The sequence below is a fragment of the Heliangelus exortis genome, chromosome 24, assembly GCF_036169615.1.
Source record: "Heliangelus exortis chromosome 24, bHelExo1.hap1, whole genome shotgun sequence".
Classification (NCBI taxonomy): domain Eukaryota; kingdom Metazoa; phylum Chordata; class Aves; order Apodiformes; family Trochilidae; genus Heliangelus; species Heliangelus exortis.
The window spans coordinates 5,410,626-5,430,730 of record NC_092445.1 but is presented as its reverse complement, the minus strand read 5'-3'; the positions used below and the strand labels follow the sequence as shown (position 1 = coordinate 5,430,730).

At 47.6% G+C, this 20,105-nt stretch overlaps 1 protein-coding gene across 10 annotated transcripts in view; it reads right to left on the bottom strand.

Annotated features, from left to right (window-relative positions):
* Positions 1 to 4,953: 4,953 nt before the first annotated feature.
* NFYC (nuclear transcription factor Y subunit gamma) overlaps positions 4,954 to 20,105 on the bottom strand; it is a 30,114-nt gene continuing 14,962 nt past the window's right edge. For 3 of the 10 annotated variants that reach the window (XM_071767663.1, XM_071767665.1, XM_071767666.1), the window contains 9 exons: positions 19,914 to 20,026; positions 16,447 to 16,518; positions 14,879 to 14,992; positions 14,218 to 14,313; positions 11,047 to 11,220; positions 10,576 to 10,734; positions 7,134 to 7,241; positions 6,368 to 6,427; positions 4,954 to 5,860 (listed from right to left, as the gene is read on the bottom strand). In XM_071767663.1, the coding sequence (XP_071623764.1) occupies positions 5,741 to 5,860; positions 6,368 to 6,427; positions 7,134 to 7,241; positions 10,576 to 10,734; positions 11,047 to 11,220; positions 14,218 to 14,313; positions 14,879 to 14,992; positions 16,447 to 16,518; positions 19,914 to 20,018 (1,008 nt within the window). In that variant the 5' untranslated portion in view covers positions 20,019 to 20,026 and the 3' untranslated portion in view covers positions 4,954 to 5,740. Of the gene's footprint in view, positions 5,861 to 6,367; positions 6,428 to 7,133; positions 7,242 to 10,575; positions 10,735 to 11,046; positions 11,221 to 14,217; positions 14,314 to 14,878; positions 14,993 to 16,446; positions 16,519 to 19,913; positions 20,027 to 20,105 lie in introns of those variants that run through there. The other 7 variants (XM_071767668.1, XM_071767667.1, XM_071767673.1 and 4 more) reach the window with 7 other exon arrangements.

Genomic DNA, 20,105 nt, shown 5'->3' with positions numbered 1-20,105 from the left:
GCTGCCCGCCGCCTCCGGGCCCTCCCCCGCCGGGGCCGGACCGCCCCGCCGTACCTGGCCCCCGCCCCCGGGGCTCCGCTGGCACCGGGAGGGTGGGGACGAGAAGGGGGGAAAGGAGACCGCCCGCAGCAGCGGAAGCCCCCGGGGAGGGGAGGATAGAAGGGCTGCTGTTTCCCCCGATGTCACACTCTCTGTCCCTGACAGGTCCCTGGGGACTGGGGACCTCCTGCCGCACAGCGGCGGGCAGCGTCCCAGCCCCGGGGTGTGGAGCATCCCACGAGGGATCACAAATCACACATCACAAATCACAGAGCATCCCATGAGCAGCCATCCCAAACCAGGGGTCATGAAGCATCCCACAGGAGAGCATCCCAAACCTCCCAAACACTGTACCAAGCATCCCTGGAACGAGTGACCGGGGTCACCAGGCATGGAGCAGCCCAGGCAGGATCTTCCCAAGTCAGCCAGAACCAAATGTCCCAGGCTGCCTGTCATCCCCCCTTCCTCTCCTCGCTCCAGGAATTGCTGGTGGCACCGAGGTTTAGAGGGACACCAAACACCTACAGAGAGAGCTCACATTGCTCAGGAAGGGAAGGACACATCCTTGTCCTCCTCAGGCCAGGACCCCTTCCCCGCGGGGTCCTGCAGCAGGCACAGCCCCCCCTGTAGCTCTCCATCCTCTGTAGACTCAGCTTTGAGCTGGGCTCTGAGCACATTTCCCGTCTCTTTGCTCCTCCACCTTATTCCCCTCAAGCTCCACACAACCTCCCACTGACAGATGGAGTCATGGTTTCCCCAGGGAAGTCAGGGACAGAGATGTCCCAGCTGTCCCCTCACTCCGGGTGCCCCCACCCCACCCCAGGGCCTCTGCTCCCAGCGAGGAGAGGGAGTGAGAGGCTTTGGGCAGTGAATTATTTAACGTGGTGGTTGGAGATCCTGGCACTGGTGTGGGCCCTCATGAGCACTGCGGTATTTGGTAGGTCTTGGGGAAACACAGACAATAAATACATGATTTTATTTACTTGGGCAAGGGGGAAAAATGATGCTGGCAAAAACTGACCCTGAAAACCCCCTCCAAGGATGAGCTGTGTCCCTGAAGGCTGAAATCCTTTAAATCCAAACCAGATTCTCCCCAGGGAATCCGTGGTGCCTCCTCTATGCTCCCCTCCAGCCCTCACCCCCCCTCTGACTCTGCCCCCCAAGGACTCCCTGGGCCATGGCCCTGGCTGTGTCCAGGGACCCACAGCAGGTCTGACCCCCCCCGGCAGAGGCTCCCCACAGCCCAGTAGCCACAGCAGGAGCCTGACCTTCATCTGCTGCCCTTTGCCTCAGCGTGTTCCCCTCAGCAGCAAAGGTTTGGGTTTCACCTGGTGATTGATTAAAGGCTCCAGGCTGCGGCAGGGGCAGAGTTAAGGTGACCTGGAAAGGACTTGGGCCAAGGTGGGTGCTCACTTGGGAGGGTGTCTGGGCAGATGGGAGGTGATTCATTCCTGCAGGATGGGGAACATCCAGGCTGATGTCCCAGGTTGGCCGGGGCACCCACACCAGAGCTGTGGTTCTAAGTGAAGAAGAACTGCTGATTTTTTAAAATTATTATTATTTTTTTTTAAACTAACAACATCACTTCTCTAAATTGTTTGCTGGAATCAGCAAACTGATAATAAATTAGGGGTGAAGGAGTGCTACCACCTCACCCCCTGCTGCTTTCTGGCCTCCTGCAGGTTTGCTGTTACAGGGCAGACCCCAAGCAGCCTCCAGCAGCAAATGAAACTTTGCAAGGCAAGGCAGTCAAATTGGGCATCTGGGGTCCCTCCTCGCTGGGCTAAGCACCCAGGGGTGGATTAACAGGGACTGGGAGCTGGCACTGTGGGTCACTGCACATGGGGAAGGTCCCTCCTGTGCCTTGTCACCCCCCTGGACCCTGGGAACCTCCATCAGCCTCGGAGGTTTTGGGATGGAGCCAGGTAGTCTGGATCAACATGGTACTGACCCACCCTTTGGAACAGGCAGAGGTTTTGGGGAGCAATCCCAGGTCCTGCCAGCCTTGCCCCTCACCCAGCTGGCCCCAGGGGTCCCACAGAGCTTCTCATGTCCTCCAGCCCTGATGAAACTTTAAAGAGGATTTCCGTGGGCAGGCGATGGTGAGCGGGGCGTGCTTGGAGCCTGCTGCCCTCTTGGGATTGCAGCTCAAGTTCCTGGCACGGATGGAAGGCCAGGATTTGCATCTACAGGATTTCCAGTAAGTTTTGCAGCCCTGGTATGCAGCTGCAGGGCTGCAGGCTGGGGAGAGGGGCAGGAGGGACTGGGGGGCCGGGACCCCTTGCCTGGGCACAGGGCCCAGAGTAAAGCCCCATCCTGGCTCCCTGGATGCTGGGGAGCCCTGGGCAGAACTGGGGCAGCATCCTGGAGGGGAGAATGCAACCAGAACCCTGTGCATGAGGGAGCCTGATTTGGGTTTTTGGTGGCTGGGACAGGCTGTGTGTGTGGTGGGGTGATGGCTTCAGGGGACCCAGGGGTGGCTCTGCCCTGGGAGCTGGGCAAGCACTGGGGACACTCAGCAGCAGCATGGGGAGAGAGGGCTGCAGAGCACCTGCATCTGCTGGAGGTTTGGCCTCAGCCCAGGGCAATTGGCTGCTGGTGACAAACAAAGTTCTGGGACACCCTGGTCCCGCTTCGGAAGTTCCCTCCCCCCTCCTGCCACCCGCTGCGGGACGGGGACCCCCCAGACTGGGGAGGGGGGGGCGGCTGCTCTGCCCCCAAACCAGGGTAAAGCCCCCTTCCCAGGTCCTGGAGCTGCAGGGGGACAGTGTCACCCCTCGCCTGCCCTGACCCCGAGCTCAGAGCAACAGCATCACTGCCGGGAACCGGGGCACATCCCGGCACAGCCCCGGGGGAGGAACAGGGAGGCTCCTGCCCCAGTGCCAGCAGAAGGGACAAAGGATGAGCACTTCCAGAGAGTTTTGCAGCCCTGGACTCCCTGGCCCAGGATGGCCCAAGACCATGCCTTCAGGTCCCTGTGGAGATGGAGCAGGGTCCCACAGTGGAGAAGAACCAAATCTGGTCCCCAGGGAAAGGTTTTCAGCATCTCCCTGCAGATGGTGATCCTAGAGCCCGTGCCAGGAGGGGCTGAGGCTCCATCCCAGCACTTTTCCCTGCTTGCCCGGTGGCCCTCGGGGCTCCTGCTCCCCATGGTGTCAGCGTGACCTTCACTGCAGTGAGCTTTCCCTTGGAAGAGGGTGGCTGGACATGGCAGCCCCGGGGAAGGGCAGCTGTCAGCAGCCAACCCTGCAGTGAAGGGAACACGCCAGCTCCCCGGCGTGAGGGTTGTGCTGAGCTCATCACCCCCGAGCAGAAACAGAAACTCAACCCGGGCCCTGGGAGGAAAGCGTTGCCTCCTCCTCCTCCTTCTCCTCAGCTTTCACCCCCCCGGGTCCCTCTGCCACCTTCACACAGCATCACCCCCCACGCTCACTGAGCTGTCCTGGGAACCCACGGTGCCCTCGCACCACGCTGCTTGTGGGCACCCTCAGAAGCTCCCCTGGTGCTGGAGATTTTGGCTCCTATAAACGGCTGAGGTTTGCAGGGTGTGTGACAGACAAAGTCAGTGTGCTTCAGAAGTCCTTCCCTGAGCTGGGGGGAGCACAGCTCCAGCCTCATCCCCATCATTAGCACATTAGCTCATTAGCTGCGGGTGATCAGCTCCCGTGTTCACTCTCTTTTAGGTGCCCACACTCCTGGATGAGATCAGACTTTGGGCAAGCATCGGGAGGACACCGAGCATGTCAAAAGCAGCATCCCCCTCCCCTGGAGGCAGAAGCTGGTACCTGGCACCTGCACTGCTCTCAGGAGCAGTCTCACTCCCATTTACCCAACATTTCATCAGTTTATTCCCAGTCAGATTTGAATATCTCAACACAGCTGCTTAGGGTGAAGAGCTGAGGGTGAGGATTCAGCTGCAGGGACCAACTGCAGCTTGGAGCAGAGGACAGAGAGGACTTGGCTGCTGGGGACAGGGGCTACTGGCCAGACACTGGCCCTGGGGACGGTCCCTCCACAGAGCCGGAGCCCTCCCCTGGCCCGGCCCACAGGCGGAGCCATCAGCCGAGGTTCTGTTCCCCTCTGCCTTTTCCCGTGGGCTGCAGATGCTGCTCCAGGGCTGTGTGAGGACCCCCAGCTCTGCCCACCCCAGGGCTGATGGTCAGGAAGGTGCCGGGCTGTGCTGCTCCCCTGCTGCTGCTGCAGTAAGTGCTGGCTCCAAAAAGACAACAAAAAAAAAAAAAAAAAAAAAAAAAAAAAAAAAAAAAAAAAGGAAATGGGCATTTAGAAAGGCCAGGAGGGGCAGGTGATGCAGCAAGCTCCTTTACCTGACTGGAACAACCTGGCCCAGATTTAGCAGTTGGCAGCAGGCAAATGCTGAAGCAGAGTTTTCCTTCCCCATTAGCAGCAGCCACCTCCTGTGGTTCTGGGGGTGGTTCTGATGCTGCTGCCACGCCGGGCACTGCCAGGGGAAGCACTCAGAGCAGCCAAGCAGCCTGCACAGGGTTATGTGCAGCACAGGGGAGCATCCAAACACTCCTCATGGTGAGGTGGTGGCAAACCCGGGGCTTCTGCCAGCGGAAAACAAGTGGCAGTGCTGGCACTGTCCCTGGCACTGCACGAAGCCACCAACTGCTCCTGGACAAACTGCCAACTGTGTCACACTGCTCCACACTGGACTCACCAAGGTTCTTGGTGACAAACACACTGCCTCCTGCAGAGATGAATTCAGCCTCACAGGACCCAGCCCCTGGCAGGGTGTGGATACCCCCCTGGTGTGGGCACCCACCCAGAGCCCTCCCCATGCCCAACACCCCCTCCTTAAGCCCTGCTGAGGGGTGCTGTGTTTTCCCAGGGCTCAGGATGCTCTTTGGTTGGCAGGGAGCCAGGTGCTGGGTCTCACAGAAAGCACACACCTTATCTTACAAAGTGAATTTATTGCATTTTATGAAGCTTATATTACATGCATTGACTGAAGCCAGTACAAGAGTTAACAGCAGGGCTGGGGTTTGTCCAGACTTCCATCAGTGTTTCTGGAATAAACCAGGCCAAATCAAAGAAACTTTTGCCCTTAGAAAATACAGTCATCATACAAGGAATGTTTTTTTTGTTTTGTTTTCACTTTAATTACTCCTCCCCTACTCCCTGCCCTTGAGCTGCATATAGCCAATGCTCCAGCTTACCAAAAAAGGAGGTAGGAGAGGAAAACCTAACTCACACACACACACACTTCCCCCATTCACCCCTAATAAACCATTGAGATGGGAGGACTGAATCTATCTCTATTCAGAGAAAAAAAAAAATACAAACAGAATACCAGGAATAAAGCTCCTACAACAAACCAGATGCAGTACCCTTTAATAATTTTACTAGATAAAAATGTTTTACACATTGTTCAATGAGACGCTACAAATTCCTTTTGATTAGTTCTCTTTCCTTTCTATGGGTTTGGACAAGCAGCTGAATACACCGAAATATTGATTTCTAAAAATAAAAATTAAAATATTGCATTCCTGTCAGTGTCTGTTGGATATTCTCTCATACCCACCAGAGGAAGGTGTATAGTGCACCAGAGGTTGCAGCCTACTATAGGCTTGATATCAAGTACAGATACACAGAAGCAGATGTATTCATCAGGCCAGGTTGGTGTGGCCAGCCTGGTCCATGTTCTTTTCCACGCTGAGACTTTCTACAATGTCCCCACTCAGTCCCCTGTCACCTGTGTGGCTTGGCCATCTGAGGTTTGGTTGGTGGACTGAATGAACATGGGCTGGGTGATGTCCTGGCCTGCAGGCATGGTCACTTGTTGGATCTGGTAAAGCTGCTGGCAGAGACAGAAGCAGGGGACAGAAAGGACTCAGTCAGTTCTCATCACACCCAGCACCAGCTCCCTCTAAGCACACACTGTGCTTTAACCCTGCAATTTAGTGGTGATTTTAACAGCAGCTCTCAGGTCCAAATAAAATCTGTCCCCAAACCAGACCATGAATTGCAACTAGACAACTGTTGCTAAATCATAAGTAATTCTGTGAGTTTCTGATGCCCAAATTGAGCTCAGGCTACCTGTGCACCAGGCAGCAGCCAGATGTTAAAACCTTTACTCCTGAACTGCTTATGACTAAAACAGATCCCACCCAGAGTGCAAGGGATTGGATTAATTTGTAGTGAGCGAGGCAAAACACAAAGAATTCACCTGAAAAGCAGCACAACACCCACTTATCCTGCTCCTGGTTAAGGCTCAGCAGCAGCAGTGCTTTATCAGGAGAACCAAATTTGCCAGAACACGCAGACTTTCAAAGAGTCTTTGGCTTCAAAAGCTCCAAGCTCTTACCTGCCCATCTGTGAACTGGCTGAACTGCTGCTGTCCTTGCTGGACTTCTGTCTGTGTTATCTGCAAGGATAAGAGAGGGATGATCACTGACAGCACTTGGGAGAGAACCAGAAGCCCACTAACAATATTCTGCTGCTGCCTTTAAGGAGCTTTTAGACTCTTTCAAACCTCATTACCCCACCATGTGGTAAGACACGGCTTGTGCTGCCGGCCTGCAGCCGTGCTGGTGCTAACCACAAGTCAAGAACAAAGAAGGCAGGGTTCAGCTATTCCAAACCCAACACAGACACATCCTCTCCCTGACATCCACCAGGAGGAGGTGGCCTCCTGGATGACAGAAAAGCAGGAGCCTTCCTGTACCCTGAAGGCAGAGAAGAATCCCTTAGCCACTGGTCACAACCTGCTGGCAGCAACGCTGGTCTGGACTCTCACCTGCTGCGTGGCTGCTCCTCCCTTACCCAGCCAGAAGGAGCAGAAGTAAAGAGAAGGGTGACGAGCTCAAGTTGTACCTGCAGTCAGCTCAGAAGTGTGAGCTTTACACAGCAAGACACACACACACACACAGATATGCATGCACCCTTCATGGACAGGTAAAGGAGGCTTCTGCTACGCTCCTCGCTTCGTTATTCCAATGGAAGTCAGAGGAAGAAAAGAAACGTGGGAACCCTAGCCCAAGAGTTGGTAAATCCGACTGGAATTTTCAGTTTCAGGAGCTAGGGAACAACACTTTACCAGTTCATGTCAGCCCTGCTGTTGTGGTGCCTACCTGCTGTGCATTGGCTGCAAGCGTCTGGATCTGCCCCTGGACTACCTGGGTGCCTGACACGGGTTGGGCTAAGCGGATATACTGCAGCTGGCCAGCATTCAACTGAACCTGGAGACAAGCGGAGGGGGCAGGGAAAGAAAATTAAACAGGTAACTGCAACCTGACACACATCAACCTTTGCTTCCTGTGTCCACACCAGGAGCCAGAGTCAGAGAGGGCACGGGGGAAGCTCCGGGTGATGAACGGAGGAACTAGCACAGCCCTGCCAAAGCCACAACCACAGAACTCTGGTGGGTTCCTGAAGTGAAACCCTGAGGAACCACAACTGTGGGTTCTTTCTGCAGATGGGGAGTGGGCAGTTAGTAGCTGAAGCATATTAATTGATACATTTCTGAGGGCTTTGAGAACACTGATTTTTCTTTGTGGTTATGAGAACCCAGTGACTACACTGATGGATCACTTCAGGTAAAGAAAACTGTGAGGAGGTAGCTGCACACCATGACACTCCTGCTGCATCCTGCCAAAAATATTAAAGAATATATGGGAAATTTTCACATAAATAAAGCCAGCAGAGATGACAAAACCCAAGGATACATTCGGAAGCTTTTAATGCAACTCCCTGCCAATAATCATCAGCCCTCACCTGGCCAATATTTTCTGTTGTCAGTACTTTGTCTATAGCACACAGTTTATTTTCCTGCACCCTGATGTTGCAAGATCAGGTGTGGGATACAAAGACAATGTCATCACAGTAACCTCAACTCTCAACTTGCATTTTCTGTGATATAAACAGGTAATACACATCTGAGAAGCAATAAAATGTCACAGTATGATCGATATACGGTTGAATTTTGCATTTTGTGTAATTTTACTTCAGAACATTTAGATTCACAGCCTTAATTGCATTAAAAATGTTTTAAGTTTTGGTTCTTCTTTTTAAAAAGGGGATAGACATATGAAATACTTGGAAACTGCTCACTGACAAAGGTTCAAGTGCCTAGAGCATGGTCTTGGCATTTACACAAACCCTGTGGACTTCACCAGCTGTGCCTAAAAGCTCCAGTATTATTTCAAGAGCAAATAAACTAAACACTACATGAGCATAAAATTTTCAATAAGGAATTTGTTAATGCACTGAGATCTGCCAGCACATCATGTTTGCCACACTGAGGGCATCAATTTTAACTACACTACTTACTGAATGGGTGAAAACAATTAAGAGCATTCTTCCAAAAATGAGAGTAAACTCCAAAGAACCTGCCCTATGCAGTCTAGCTAAGACACAAATTAAAAGTAACACAAAATTAATGTGGAAAACCAAGTAGTTACCATTTAATTGATTTAGATATATTCTTCCAGTTTTTCTCAGATTATAAAAAATAACTCAGATTTCCATAGGCAATCCGTGGTTCTCAACAGTAAATTGCAGTAGAAAAGTGTACATAATACCAGGGACATGTGAAAAAGCAGCAGAGAATGTAAGTATGATTCTCCCAACACTCCTAGAACTGCCAAAGGCACCACCAGTTTTATGAGAGTGTTTCCAGCTCTCACATTTGTGCTCTGAAAGATTCTTTGCTGAACAGATCCCAGAGTGAAAAGGAAGCACCAGAACCCAGCACTAACTGCATCCAGAGAAAAAGGAAACTCCAAGGGAAAATAAAAGCACAGCAGAGGGAGCAGAACAGACAGCAGAGACCAAAGACTGGAATTCAGTGAAACCAAACAAAACCTGCTAGCCAGGGTAGGGCACTAAAAGCTCTTGCAGTGAGTACATGGCTCCAGCTTCTATTTGACTTCACTTGCTGGAAGCAAGCAAGGGGAAAGATGCTTCTTCAGTACCAACTGTGGTTCTTTAATCCACTGTGATTAAGAATTCTCTTAATTACAGTCTAAACAGGATCTCTGCTAGGTACAGAAGTGCAAATTGTGCCTATTTTACTAAAGCACTGGTCCCAAGTTTCTCTGTTTTGTAGTCTTACACTTCTTAGAGACCCAAGTGCTCCCAAAGACAGGAGATCCCAGACTCAGGCAGTTGTCAGCACTGTCTGCTGCCTGCAGCATAAGATTTTTGTGAGGAGAAGGCACACTGTTCTTCAGTGGTCCCAGGCAAGAGGAAGGTGAAGCAGATGCTTGGCCAAAACCAGACATAAATTTAAAAGCCTCCACTCTCACACTGCTAAAACACAGGAGCATTTGCAGCAGGATCCACCTAGGTAGAGAACAGTGCTTTCTGCAGAAGGTTATTGGCCCCTTCACAGCTACTTCATAAATTCTATCTCCAAGCCTCCCCTCCTTGTAGGGAGTGAAGCATTCACTGGAGACAACTGGAAAACAAGTCTGGATTGCTCTTTCACTGCAGAACCAAAAGAGGAAGCTGATATGTTCAGTATTATAATGGATTCACTTAGGCTGGAGGTGGAGATTTTCTTCCAAAGCATTTTGAAGAACAAGTATCTTGGAAAGACTTTCATAAGAAGGAAAAAAAAAAAAAAAAAGAGATGTTGTGGAGAATGCAGAGAAGAAAAAAGGGGTTGCTTGTAGTAAACCACAATATTTGGCAAGCAGTTCACTTGCTTTCTGACCAACCATAAGCCAAGGAGTAGGAATCAGCTGAAGACTTAAGAGATGAAAAGAATCTGGAACTGAACAGGAAAAGTCTGGCGACATCCCAAATCTAAAGCTTTTTAAGATGCTATGTCAAAGCACAAATATTTACCAGACATACAGAGGGAAGCTTAGCAAATCCTGAAAATCAAAACTTGTGTGAAAGATCCACTTTGTCACAGCTGCTGGTACAATCAGTAACAGGACTCAAAGAGAAGTGAAATGCTTGTCTTGGGCACTTGGTCTGACCTTTGGGTTGCTGGTTAAGCACACAGCACTAAGTGGATTTTTTTTTTTTTTTCCCTTTAAAGAGGTGTGAAATTTTCCACATGGGAACCAAAAGCCCCAGCTTTGTTGTGACTATAAGCTACAGAGAGGGGACATTTTTTTGCCCCACGTGTTTACCTAGGACACAAGCCAGAATGTCACTGCTGGTGCTGGGTCCTCAAAATCTCGTTCTTAAGGCCACAGCAAATCTACAGGGATGTGAAAGTGAAGAGATACTTTTTGGTTCTGCAAAGCCTCTAACCAGCTCAAATCACTTTGTAGAAATATTTCTTATGACATAGGTATTTTATTTATTGCTTCCTACTCATAACTACATCACTCAGGAGAGAGTGTTTGGTGTGGGCAAGGAGTCTGCACTAGATGGGCTGGACTTATTTCCCTCCTTCATGTCACACCTGATTATTTTCCTCTCTATGTGCAGGAAACACACCACTCAATCCAAACTTCCTCTTACACTTAAGAAGCATCCATGTACAGTCTCATGCCAGAACACCAGCAGACAGTTTGCTGGCAGGACTGGTCCACATTTCTACTGCTAAAATCTTACCGGTATTTGCTGGATTTCTCCTGTGTTGGTGATGATCTGCTGCATGACTTGCATGGTCTGCCCAGTTCCACTCTGAGCCTGCTGGGTCTGTCCTTGAGGCTGGGCCTGCACTATCTGTACCTGCTGGCCTTCTCCAACCTGCATGGTCACGGGGGTGCTCTGCATTCAGAACGGGGAGAAGGACCAAGCCAGGACTGAACACGGGTGAAACAGCCACAAGATACAGAGACTGTAACAGACAGACTGCTTCCTACACCCACTGCTACGTGTTGATGCTGAAATCAGCACAGGGGGAATCCAGGACCTAGATGACCCTTGTTACTAAGGTATCTGAGCACCTGGTCATGACCAGAAAACACATTTCTATGTGGTTCTTAACTGTTCTGAGCAGTAAGAGCAGGATTCTGCAAGACATTAGGCACGGGTGAGTCGCTGGTGTCACGGGTGCTGGGGACACTGCTGGTGGCTCACCTGCCCCTGCTGTGGCTGGGCAATGATGATCTGTCCTGGCTGGATGGTGGTTGTGGAGGTAGTGGTCTGCTGTCCCTGCTGCTGTCCCTGCACCTGCACTGCTGCAGGTTGCTGTGCAAGGGTGAAATAATACTGGACAGGCTCAGCTGGGGTGACAGCCTGGCGCACCTCCTCCTGCAGCACAGAGAAGAGACAGGTAAACAGGGAGGAAAGAGGTCAACACCCAAACACCCCAACCCCAGCTGGAACACCAACACCCCCCCCCCCCAAGAAGCATGCTCCATGGGAAAGTATCTGAAGTACTTTGTTCCTAACAGTTTAAGTAAATGTGAAATGACAAACCAAAACGGGTTTCCTCATTTATTCAGCTACAGGGAAATAAAAACCATTTCCAATGCCCTAGGTAGAATAATGTAGTCACCAATTTCATTATGAAAAACAAATGAGGAAAATTACCCTAGCTGAAAAGCAGGCGACTCCGCATCAGTGAGTTCCATCATCACCAGTTATCTTAACAGAGTGAATTGCAAATGTACCAGGAAGACCTACAAAGCCTCATCTGCCACCAAACCCCTCTTAGCCTGCACGCCCAACACGAACTTCACTCTAGCTCTGATGTTAAACCCCTGGGAACAGAAGCCACAGATGTGATGCATACTGTCGTGCTTGTATTTGTTTATTTATTTAAATCCAGCTTTTCCAGAATTAAACAGCCTGATTCTGCTGGTGGCAGGAATATCTCAACAGTGTGAAGCAGCAAAAGGCTCTGCTCTAGCTCACTGTCAGCAGCACAGGCTCTAACACTGCTGTTTCGTTTTCTCTAAGCCTGTCTTTAGGAGAGAAAAGCCCCTTCTGATTAACAATATTTTAGGCAAAGAAGTGGATTTTCAGAGATTACGTTAAGTGGCAAGCTGTTAGGACTCAAGAATCAAAATTCTGCAGCACCCCAGAGGGAGCAGTTTGATCTTGCACCTTATGGAAGATGCAGCTCACCAGATGTTCACCCCATGGCAGAAGGCGTAAACAATCCTCTCCCAGCCACCTCGAGTTCACAGCTGAGAGTGTAGGATGTTTACACGTGCTACAACATGGTAGATTCCAACTCACACGAGTCTGCTCGACTCCCCTGAGTTACACTGCTCATGGATTACCTTCAGTGCATCCAGCTGGACAGGAAAAGAAAGATTCACATTAAACAAGATCATTGTTGTCTAGATGGGCATCAGGCTGGAGTATGGGAGCCCTTCACGTTAGATGCTGGTGGCTCAGAGGGACAGCAACTAAATAAAACACTGATTATTGGGAGGTTTCTCACTAGCCTACCAGAAAATTACCCCCAAAGACGAAGCTGTTCACAGTTGGATGTCATCAAGAAGGGACTTTTGAGCTTGGCTCTCAGAGCAAACATCAGCACTATCCCACGGCACTGTAAACCACTGCAATTAAACCCTTACTGCACTTCCTACACATGGTAGTTGCTACTCACTTCATCAAATCCTTTGGGAGAGGGATCAATAACATGTAAAATATATATTCAAGAGGAGATGGCTGCAGTTAACCACAACACTGCACACACAGAAGAGCTGCAGTGGTTTCTGTACAGCCCAGACCTTGGATGTTATTTCTAGAACCCTCTAGTCCTCAGTTCCTAGCTGATCCTGAAACAATTACAGCAGCTGAGTATTTCTGTATCTATTCCAGGTTAACTTGTATTTGCTACAGGCAAACCAGGATTTAAATACAAATCTGCTTGAACTGGGTTACATCGTTTGCCATCTTTTATTTTCAAGCCCCAGCTCTGGTTACCCAGAGCAACAAAACAGTCATGGTTCCATTCCCAGCTCTTCCACGTAACCAACACTAACTTGTCAAACAGTGGTAGAGATAAAATACAGATTGTACCCCCAGCCAAAAAGTGCAGGCTGTCAGCCTCCAGGCAGCCACTTTGCAACACTGCTCAATCAAAGGAGTATTTTCCTCTGCAGTGTCCTAACCTACCTTCTGCTCAGGCAGCCAGCTCCCCATCAAACTTCTCCTGCCCTAGGAAGCATTTCTAGTGATCCTGCAGTGTTCACAGGCAGTGGATGTATCAGCAAGAGACAGATTTCTAAAGCCTATTTCAAATGAAAAACCATCAGGGTTTCACTGCTGATGCTGTGCAACCCAAAAGACACAGCTCTGGTGTGATGGATCATCACAAGTGAAGGGAGCATCCTGTGTGCATGGAACAGACCTCAAATTCTTCACTGGATTACAGAACTTGAATGTTCTGTCATCAGAATACTCTGATGTGAACTGAAAGGTTCCAACAAGGAAAAGATATGGACAATGTTCTCCTTTCCAAACACTGAGAATTTCTAAAAATAGTACTACAAAGCAGAATAACTGAATGAGGCACCTAAAGGAACAGAATGGCTCCATCTGAGCCCTGGGACTCCTGCAGGTGCTGAGGGAGGTGCAGCACTATCCCCACACAGCTGCTCCCCAGGAGAGGGGCACTGATGGCAGCCCTGACACCAGATCTGCCAGGAACCTCCTCATGAGGAGATGAACTTCCAAGCACCAAAGCACCAACCTTCTAGGTAAAGGATAGAAATGAGCCTACCAGGTGCTGGATCTGTTTCTCTGTGCATTTAAAGCATCAAGATAGAGCTTTGACCCAAGCTCATGGCATTTTCAGCCCCATCTCAAACACAGAGGGCAAGAAGGGCTCTGTACAACAGGAGCCTGTTGAGTTTCAGAGGAGTGCAGCAGCCTGCTGCTGTAAACATCCGACTGAAAGCTCCTTCCAGCACCTTCCAGCTTCCAGTCAAGGATGTTTACAGTAGCACTGACTGCCCCAAAGGAGGCAGGGGAGGGGACTCTGAAGCAAAGAAGCTTCTTTCTCCTGTTACAGGTCAAAGAATGCAGACTCAGCACACTTTCTAATTTTTTTTAACACTGGCAACATTTGGCATCAGAGCTATTCAGTGATGGTTTTGCCAATTCAATCAGACTTCTGTCAATCTCCCCTCAAGCTCTAGTTCCATAAGGAAATTCACTGTAAATAAACATGCAAGAGTGGCAGGCACAAACCTTGTGTTTAAATCTGTATTGTTTTATCACCTTTTAATTAGAAAATGGTATCACTCCAAGGAAAGGGCAGACACCAAGGCAATCATTATGTCTCACCTGACGCTTTGGAGGCTTCAGCTCATCTCTTGGAACAATATCAATCAGAAAGTCAAACTGATCAAACTTTGTAATTGCCATGGCAATGTCATTCCTCTGCAGAAAAAAAAAAAAGAAAAAGAACACCATTCTTCAGCTTTAGAAGTGCTTTTTGTCACTGGATAAGTGAAGTTAGAGATTTTTAGTTTTAACTGTAAAAAACTCTAGAGTTTAGTCTTGAACTACTAAAAAAAAAAAAAAAAAAAAGCTATTATTGAAAGCCTCTCAATCCAGAAAAGACATCAATCTGTTCTGGAGCAGGTATTTTGGTTTTAATCTATACATTTGCCATAACAAACTAACATCTACATGCTTAGATTAGAACTGCTACTGCACACAAATCAGCCAGAAGTTCAAGAGCTGCAGTCCTAAGAGCAGGTCAGAGGTAGCTCACAGCTGCAGCTGTGTTTTTTGTTGGGTTTTGTTTGTTTCTTTTACTGTTTGTTTGGGGGGTTTTCTGAACACAAATTAAGAAAAAAGCATTTCAGTTCCACTGGCCACCAAGCTTTTTACAGAGGCCTGTAGCAATAAACACAGGTACTAAAGTTACTGTCTACAAAACATGCCTGGTATTGTGGCAACAAAGCTGGAGAGTTCCTGAAGGAGGGAGCAGCTCCATTACCTGCAGAGTCCTGCGCTTGTTGTCTTCTGTGTGGATCCAGGCTCTCAGGGTCAGTTCTGTTATGAATATCTGAGCTGCCTTGGCAAACAACACAGGGGCTTCAGCACTGATCATCTGCAATTCAATTCACACTTTGTGTTTAAAGTTCACCATTAGAATTCTAACACTGCAAAGGAGTGGCTGTCACTTTATGGCGTTGCTCCCATCTGAGAAGCTGCACTGCTCCCCAGGGAACTTGGGGGAATTTCCACATCCCAATATGGGTCTGACAGTCCTAAGAGTCACCTGCCTCAGGTTCAGGGCAGTGTTACCAGTACTGGGCACCTACAACCTGTCTCAGAAGTCAGATGTCAGCTCTGTATTGTGGTGGATGAGGGTTGGTCAGTAAATGACATCAGCTCACGTTCCTCTGGGGGCTGCCAACCAGCAGCTTCTCCTGGCAGTGCCCTGGCACATGCAGAAAAAAACTGGAAACTGAGGAGGACAGGGCCACGGTTTTAAGGCTGGTCCTCACTTTAGAGTTGTAACATGCAGAGAATTTGCAACGAATGCTGAAACTGCAAAGGAGGTTTCTAGGCATGAGGAAAGGCTGCCTCACCAAATTCCTGTTCCTTAAAAAGTATCTAGCTCCAGTTTTAGTCAGATTAAGCAGTTTCATCATGACCTGTCTTGGCATTAACACTTACTCCCTAGCACAGCCTTCTTGTTAAATAACTTGCCAGGCAAGCAAAAGACTTCCCTCTGCCCCTTGCCATGCCTGAAAATCTCATCTTCCCCTTCTTCATCAAAAATTTGGCACTTGTTCAGTTCAGACACTGACCTGGGACCCCCTGGCTCCTTCCCCTTCCAGGCTGAATGAATGGCTCCCTTGTGCAGGAAGGCAAACACGCACCTTTTCAGGGTCTCATTTAAATGTTAAAGGTTGTGCTAACAGAAGGATGGTGTCACATTGAGAAAAACAAGAAGAAAGTGCAAACTATTATCTTGTCCCTCAGGAGTTAAGTGTCTTGACATTTTTCCAACTTAAAAACCAAGGGGGGACTGGAGCAGCACAGGAGTAAAACCCTGCAGGTGATTCCCTTCTCCTTTCTTTTATGTCAGTAAGTTTTGATGAGTCAGTTCACATGTTCTCCTCATCAGTCAGGTGTCAAGGGTTCAGCTCAAATACTGAATTATTACTTTTTTTTTTTCAATAACACTTGAAACAGTGCAGCACACATTTAAGAGATACCACTCTTCATACTAAACACTCTCTAGCTTTGAGAGAGAAACAAGGAGGAAAAATGAGGAAAGAGAGTTGAGCACTAGAAAACACAGGAAACACACAGAATTATATATTAGACTGGTATTTACCAGAAATAAAGCAAAACTGTACAAGTCTTGAGCAAAGATCCTACATGATTTTGTTTTCCCAGCTCAATTCAATGGTACAAGGCCAGCTGAAGGCAACTGTTGAAATGTGCTTTAAAATAACAATACATTATGATAAGTAATGAACTGCAAGGAATTATAGCTACAGTATCCACCAAAAGGGTTATAAATACTTAAGAACAAACCCATGAGAGTACCTTCACATCTTCATCTAGCTTCATTATCTTCTTAATACGAGCCAGAGGGAGTTCTTGAACTCTGAAATCTTTCTGCAGAGAGATGCACATTTAAAAGACTCTTTACTGATACTTATTTGAAAACACAGGTAAGATAAGACATGTTAAATCAAGCCTGTGCTGTCAGAACTAAACCACCTAAAATTAGATTTATAAAAATAACTCATTTTCTGTGAGCTTCTTCTCAGACCCAACAATTCTTAGCTGCTTTTCTGTATTTTATAATGGTAATTCTAGTTAAATCTTCTATCAGACACTTGTATCTACTATTTCACCTCAAAGTTGAAGCCATTCTGCAGAACACAGTGTTTCTAATGTTACACATTTCTGCATCTATTTATATTTGAGACAACTAATTCAATTAGCTGTCTCAGGACCCAGAAACCATTGGAATTTACAAAAAGTCACAAGAGAAAATGAAGGCAAACAAAAGCTGTATGAGGCCACAGGATGAAATCTTCTTTGCTTTATTTGTACTTCCCTGTTGCCCAATACCAATTTTGGTTTTAAAAAGCTTGGAAGAATCTTGGTTAAAAAAAAAAAAAAAAAAGATCTCTTCCACTCCTGTTCTTAGAGGGATTTCTTCCTATTTCCCAGCAAAGAGAACTGTTGACTCAACATGGAGTAAGGTTGGTTTAGGAGAGCTCCTGGGGTTAGTGAAGCTGCTGAGCTTCCCTACAAACTGTGGTCTCCCTTCTCTGAAGATGGAAAGTGGAATAACAATTAAAAAATAATAATAAATTAAAATCCATTGTATGGGAAGCCTCTTAAAAAGGGAGAAAGGCTGAGGATACATACACTTGCATCAGGAACGCAGAATCCCTACCCATAAGGAGCTGCTAAAGAAACCACTTCTTAACAAAAATGTCACAGAAAATAAAAGGAAACTCATTTCTCTGGGGAAGAAAGCACTGCAAGACTTGTTAGAGAAACAAAAGAGGGGAAAAATGCTGAAAATGCTCTTCTCTATTGAAGCAAAACCCAGAGGTTGTGCATGGTCCAGCCCGCAGGCCAGCAGGGAGCATTTTTGTTCATTTAGTTATTAAAAAATACATTTAGCTACATTATTTTATATCTGCATAGATTAAAAACCAATCCTGTGCCCTCATTCTGTACAGAAACGTGAATGGGGTGCTCCTGGAAACATGCTGCAAATTGGAATTCATTGGAGGGCTGGGCAATTCCTTGCAAGCAGTGTCAGGGCTGCTGCGTCCTGCTGGTGAACACTTGGAAGGATTTGGGGCAATGGGAGAAGAGGGCAGCCAGGGCTGGGACCTGTGCCTGGACACACAGTGTGCTCAGGATAGCATTTTGTAACTTTTTTTAAAAAGCTCTTTCCTTTTTAACAAGCTTTGGGAGCTCTGAGCACGCCTTAAAGGAAGACGAGGGCAAAATTTCTAATTTGTAAAACTTTTCAACAGTCTTAAGTACAATAAATTCTGTGAACAGCATAGCTGCAAGCAGACATGCATGAGTACAACACTATTAACATCTTTAGAAAAGAGAGACAGTGGGAAAAATTAGAAAAAAATTAAAGCTTCTTTACTCCTTTAAGGCAGACAGGCAAATGCCACATAAATCAAAATTAATATGTGGGTGCCATGGTGAAGGGAAGCATGACCACTCCTGGCTACTGCCCAGCAGAACAAACTTTAGACAACCAATTCTTCATCTTTTCTTTTTTCCAAATTAGGTCTCAATGTTTTCACAGGCCTCTGCTAACTCATTGTGGAACTGAAAGGCTGGTTTCAGCCTGGTCCTGTTCCTGATTTCTCCAAGCCCAGGCTACAGCCCTTTCTGTGATGCAGGGCAGAGTAGAGGGAGCTCTGGGTTGTTCTTCTCAAGTAGATCCCTTGGTTTTTTCCCCTGAATTCCAGATACTAGTGGCACAAGACAAACACATAAAACCAGGCAGAACAGCCCCAAAATGCAGGGAACCAAAGCGGGCTTTTCATCCAGCAGCTGCTCCACCCTCTGCTGTGCAGTACATGCAGAGCAGCTTTAAGTTTACTTACATGCACATCCAGAGGAGCACTTTCCATGACATGAAATCCATTTCAGGATTTGACTGCTCAGGGGACCACTGCACAGGAATGTTTTGCAGCTATCCCTTTTCCTTTCCAGCTCCCTTCACTGTCCTCAGTTAAATTTTCAATGACTTACTAGCTTGCAATGCAATAAATAGATTCACAACACCAGTTAAAAATGAAGCTGCTGGTACTCGATAAGCTGCAGAATAAAACCCCTTTCATGTGGAGATGAAGACAAACTACAGCTCTGGAACACAAGAATTCACTGTGCTGAAAGAGGAAAGTAATTAATTCTGGTTATGCATACAAATTTCTACATCTGTTTCTTTAATCAACTATCTGCACACAGGCTGAAAAAAGCAGCTTATCTTCAGGCTGGTGGATTGGGGTTTTCATTTTGAACAGCCTGTCTTCAACTGGAATTCTTTTGTTTTCAGCTCCATTCAAAGCAGGGGAGTTGTGCTTTCAGGAGCACTGTATCACAGTAATCTATCAATCTCTCTTGAAAAGTCATTTTTATTATATGCCCTTGTTCTCAGGCACATCTCTTTTGGGGATGGAAAAAAATAGAAGCTACTTAGTAAAAATCTTTTTCTCAGCCTATGCATCTTTTTTTTTTTTTTTTTTTAATCAAATGTCTTTAAATTAATAAAGCATGTGGTAACGATGTACTTGGCATTCAAGAGATCTTCAGAATTCCTGGCTTGTCAAAGGAGAGTGCTCTGAGAGAGGGCATAATAGCTCTATGCAGAAGTCTGAAACCCAAAAATTCATTCACAAAATTGTAACTGCCTGCCAATAGCCAGGTGTCTGAATTCATGAAGGGGGGAAAAAGATGAAGTGATATTTTTAACAGTAACACCTTGCTGTGCTTGTCACAGAATCTGAGTAGTAGTTAAACAGTCCACAGAGTACAATGTGAATATATTCTCAAATCCTCCGACCTTCTGCTAGCTACAACAGCTTATGGCAGCTATGCTTACACCTGTAGCTATTTTAAAATCACTTCCCTTTCCTCTCTAAACCAAAGGTAATTCCTCTGCAATTCTCTAGAAAGCATCCACGGTCATCATTTAGCCTGCTGCATCTACTTTGAAGCTGAACCAACCTCTGAACCAACTTTATCTTCTTGTTTAGTCCAGACAGAGCTGAAGGGCTGCCCATCACATCTCACTGCACTATGAATCAGCTGCCTTCAAGTTATATCTCAACTCCTGGCAGTCGCAGCCAGGTCTGCCTTGGATGATCATTCCCCAGCTCTTCAGGCCCCCTTGCAGTGTGTAAATAGCCAACTCGATTGGATCCCAGAAGCAGAAGGAAGGTGTTGAAGCTGAGGTTTATCTTTTTCCCAGGCACCTGTCAGTGCCAGCTCCCCAGACACGAGGCTGAGGCACTCACCACTGTCAGGTTCCGAATCTCCTCCATGACTCGGGGCCAGAAGGACTGAAGGCTCTGCTGGGCATCACTGCTGCTGGCTGTGCCAAAGCCACCATCTGTGGACATCCTGGGGGCTGGGAGAAACAAAACCAAGAGTCAGCAACCAGGGCAAGAGGGAGCGAGGCAGGAGGTGAGGGCTCACAGGAAGGGAAG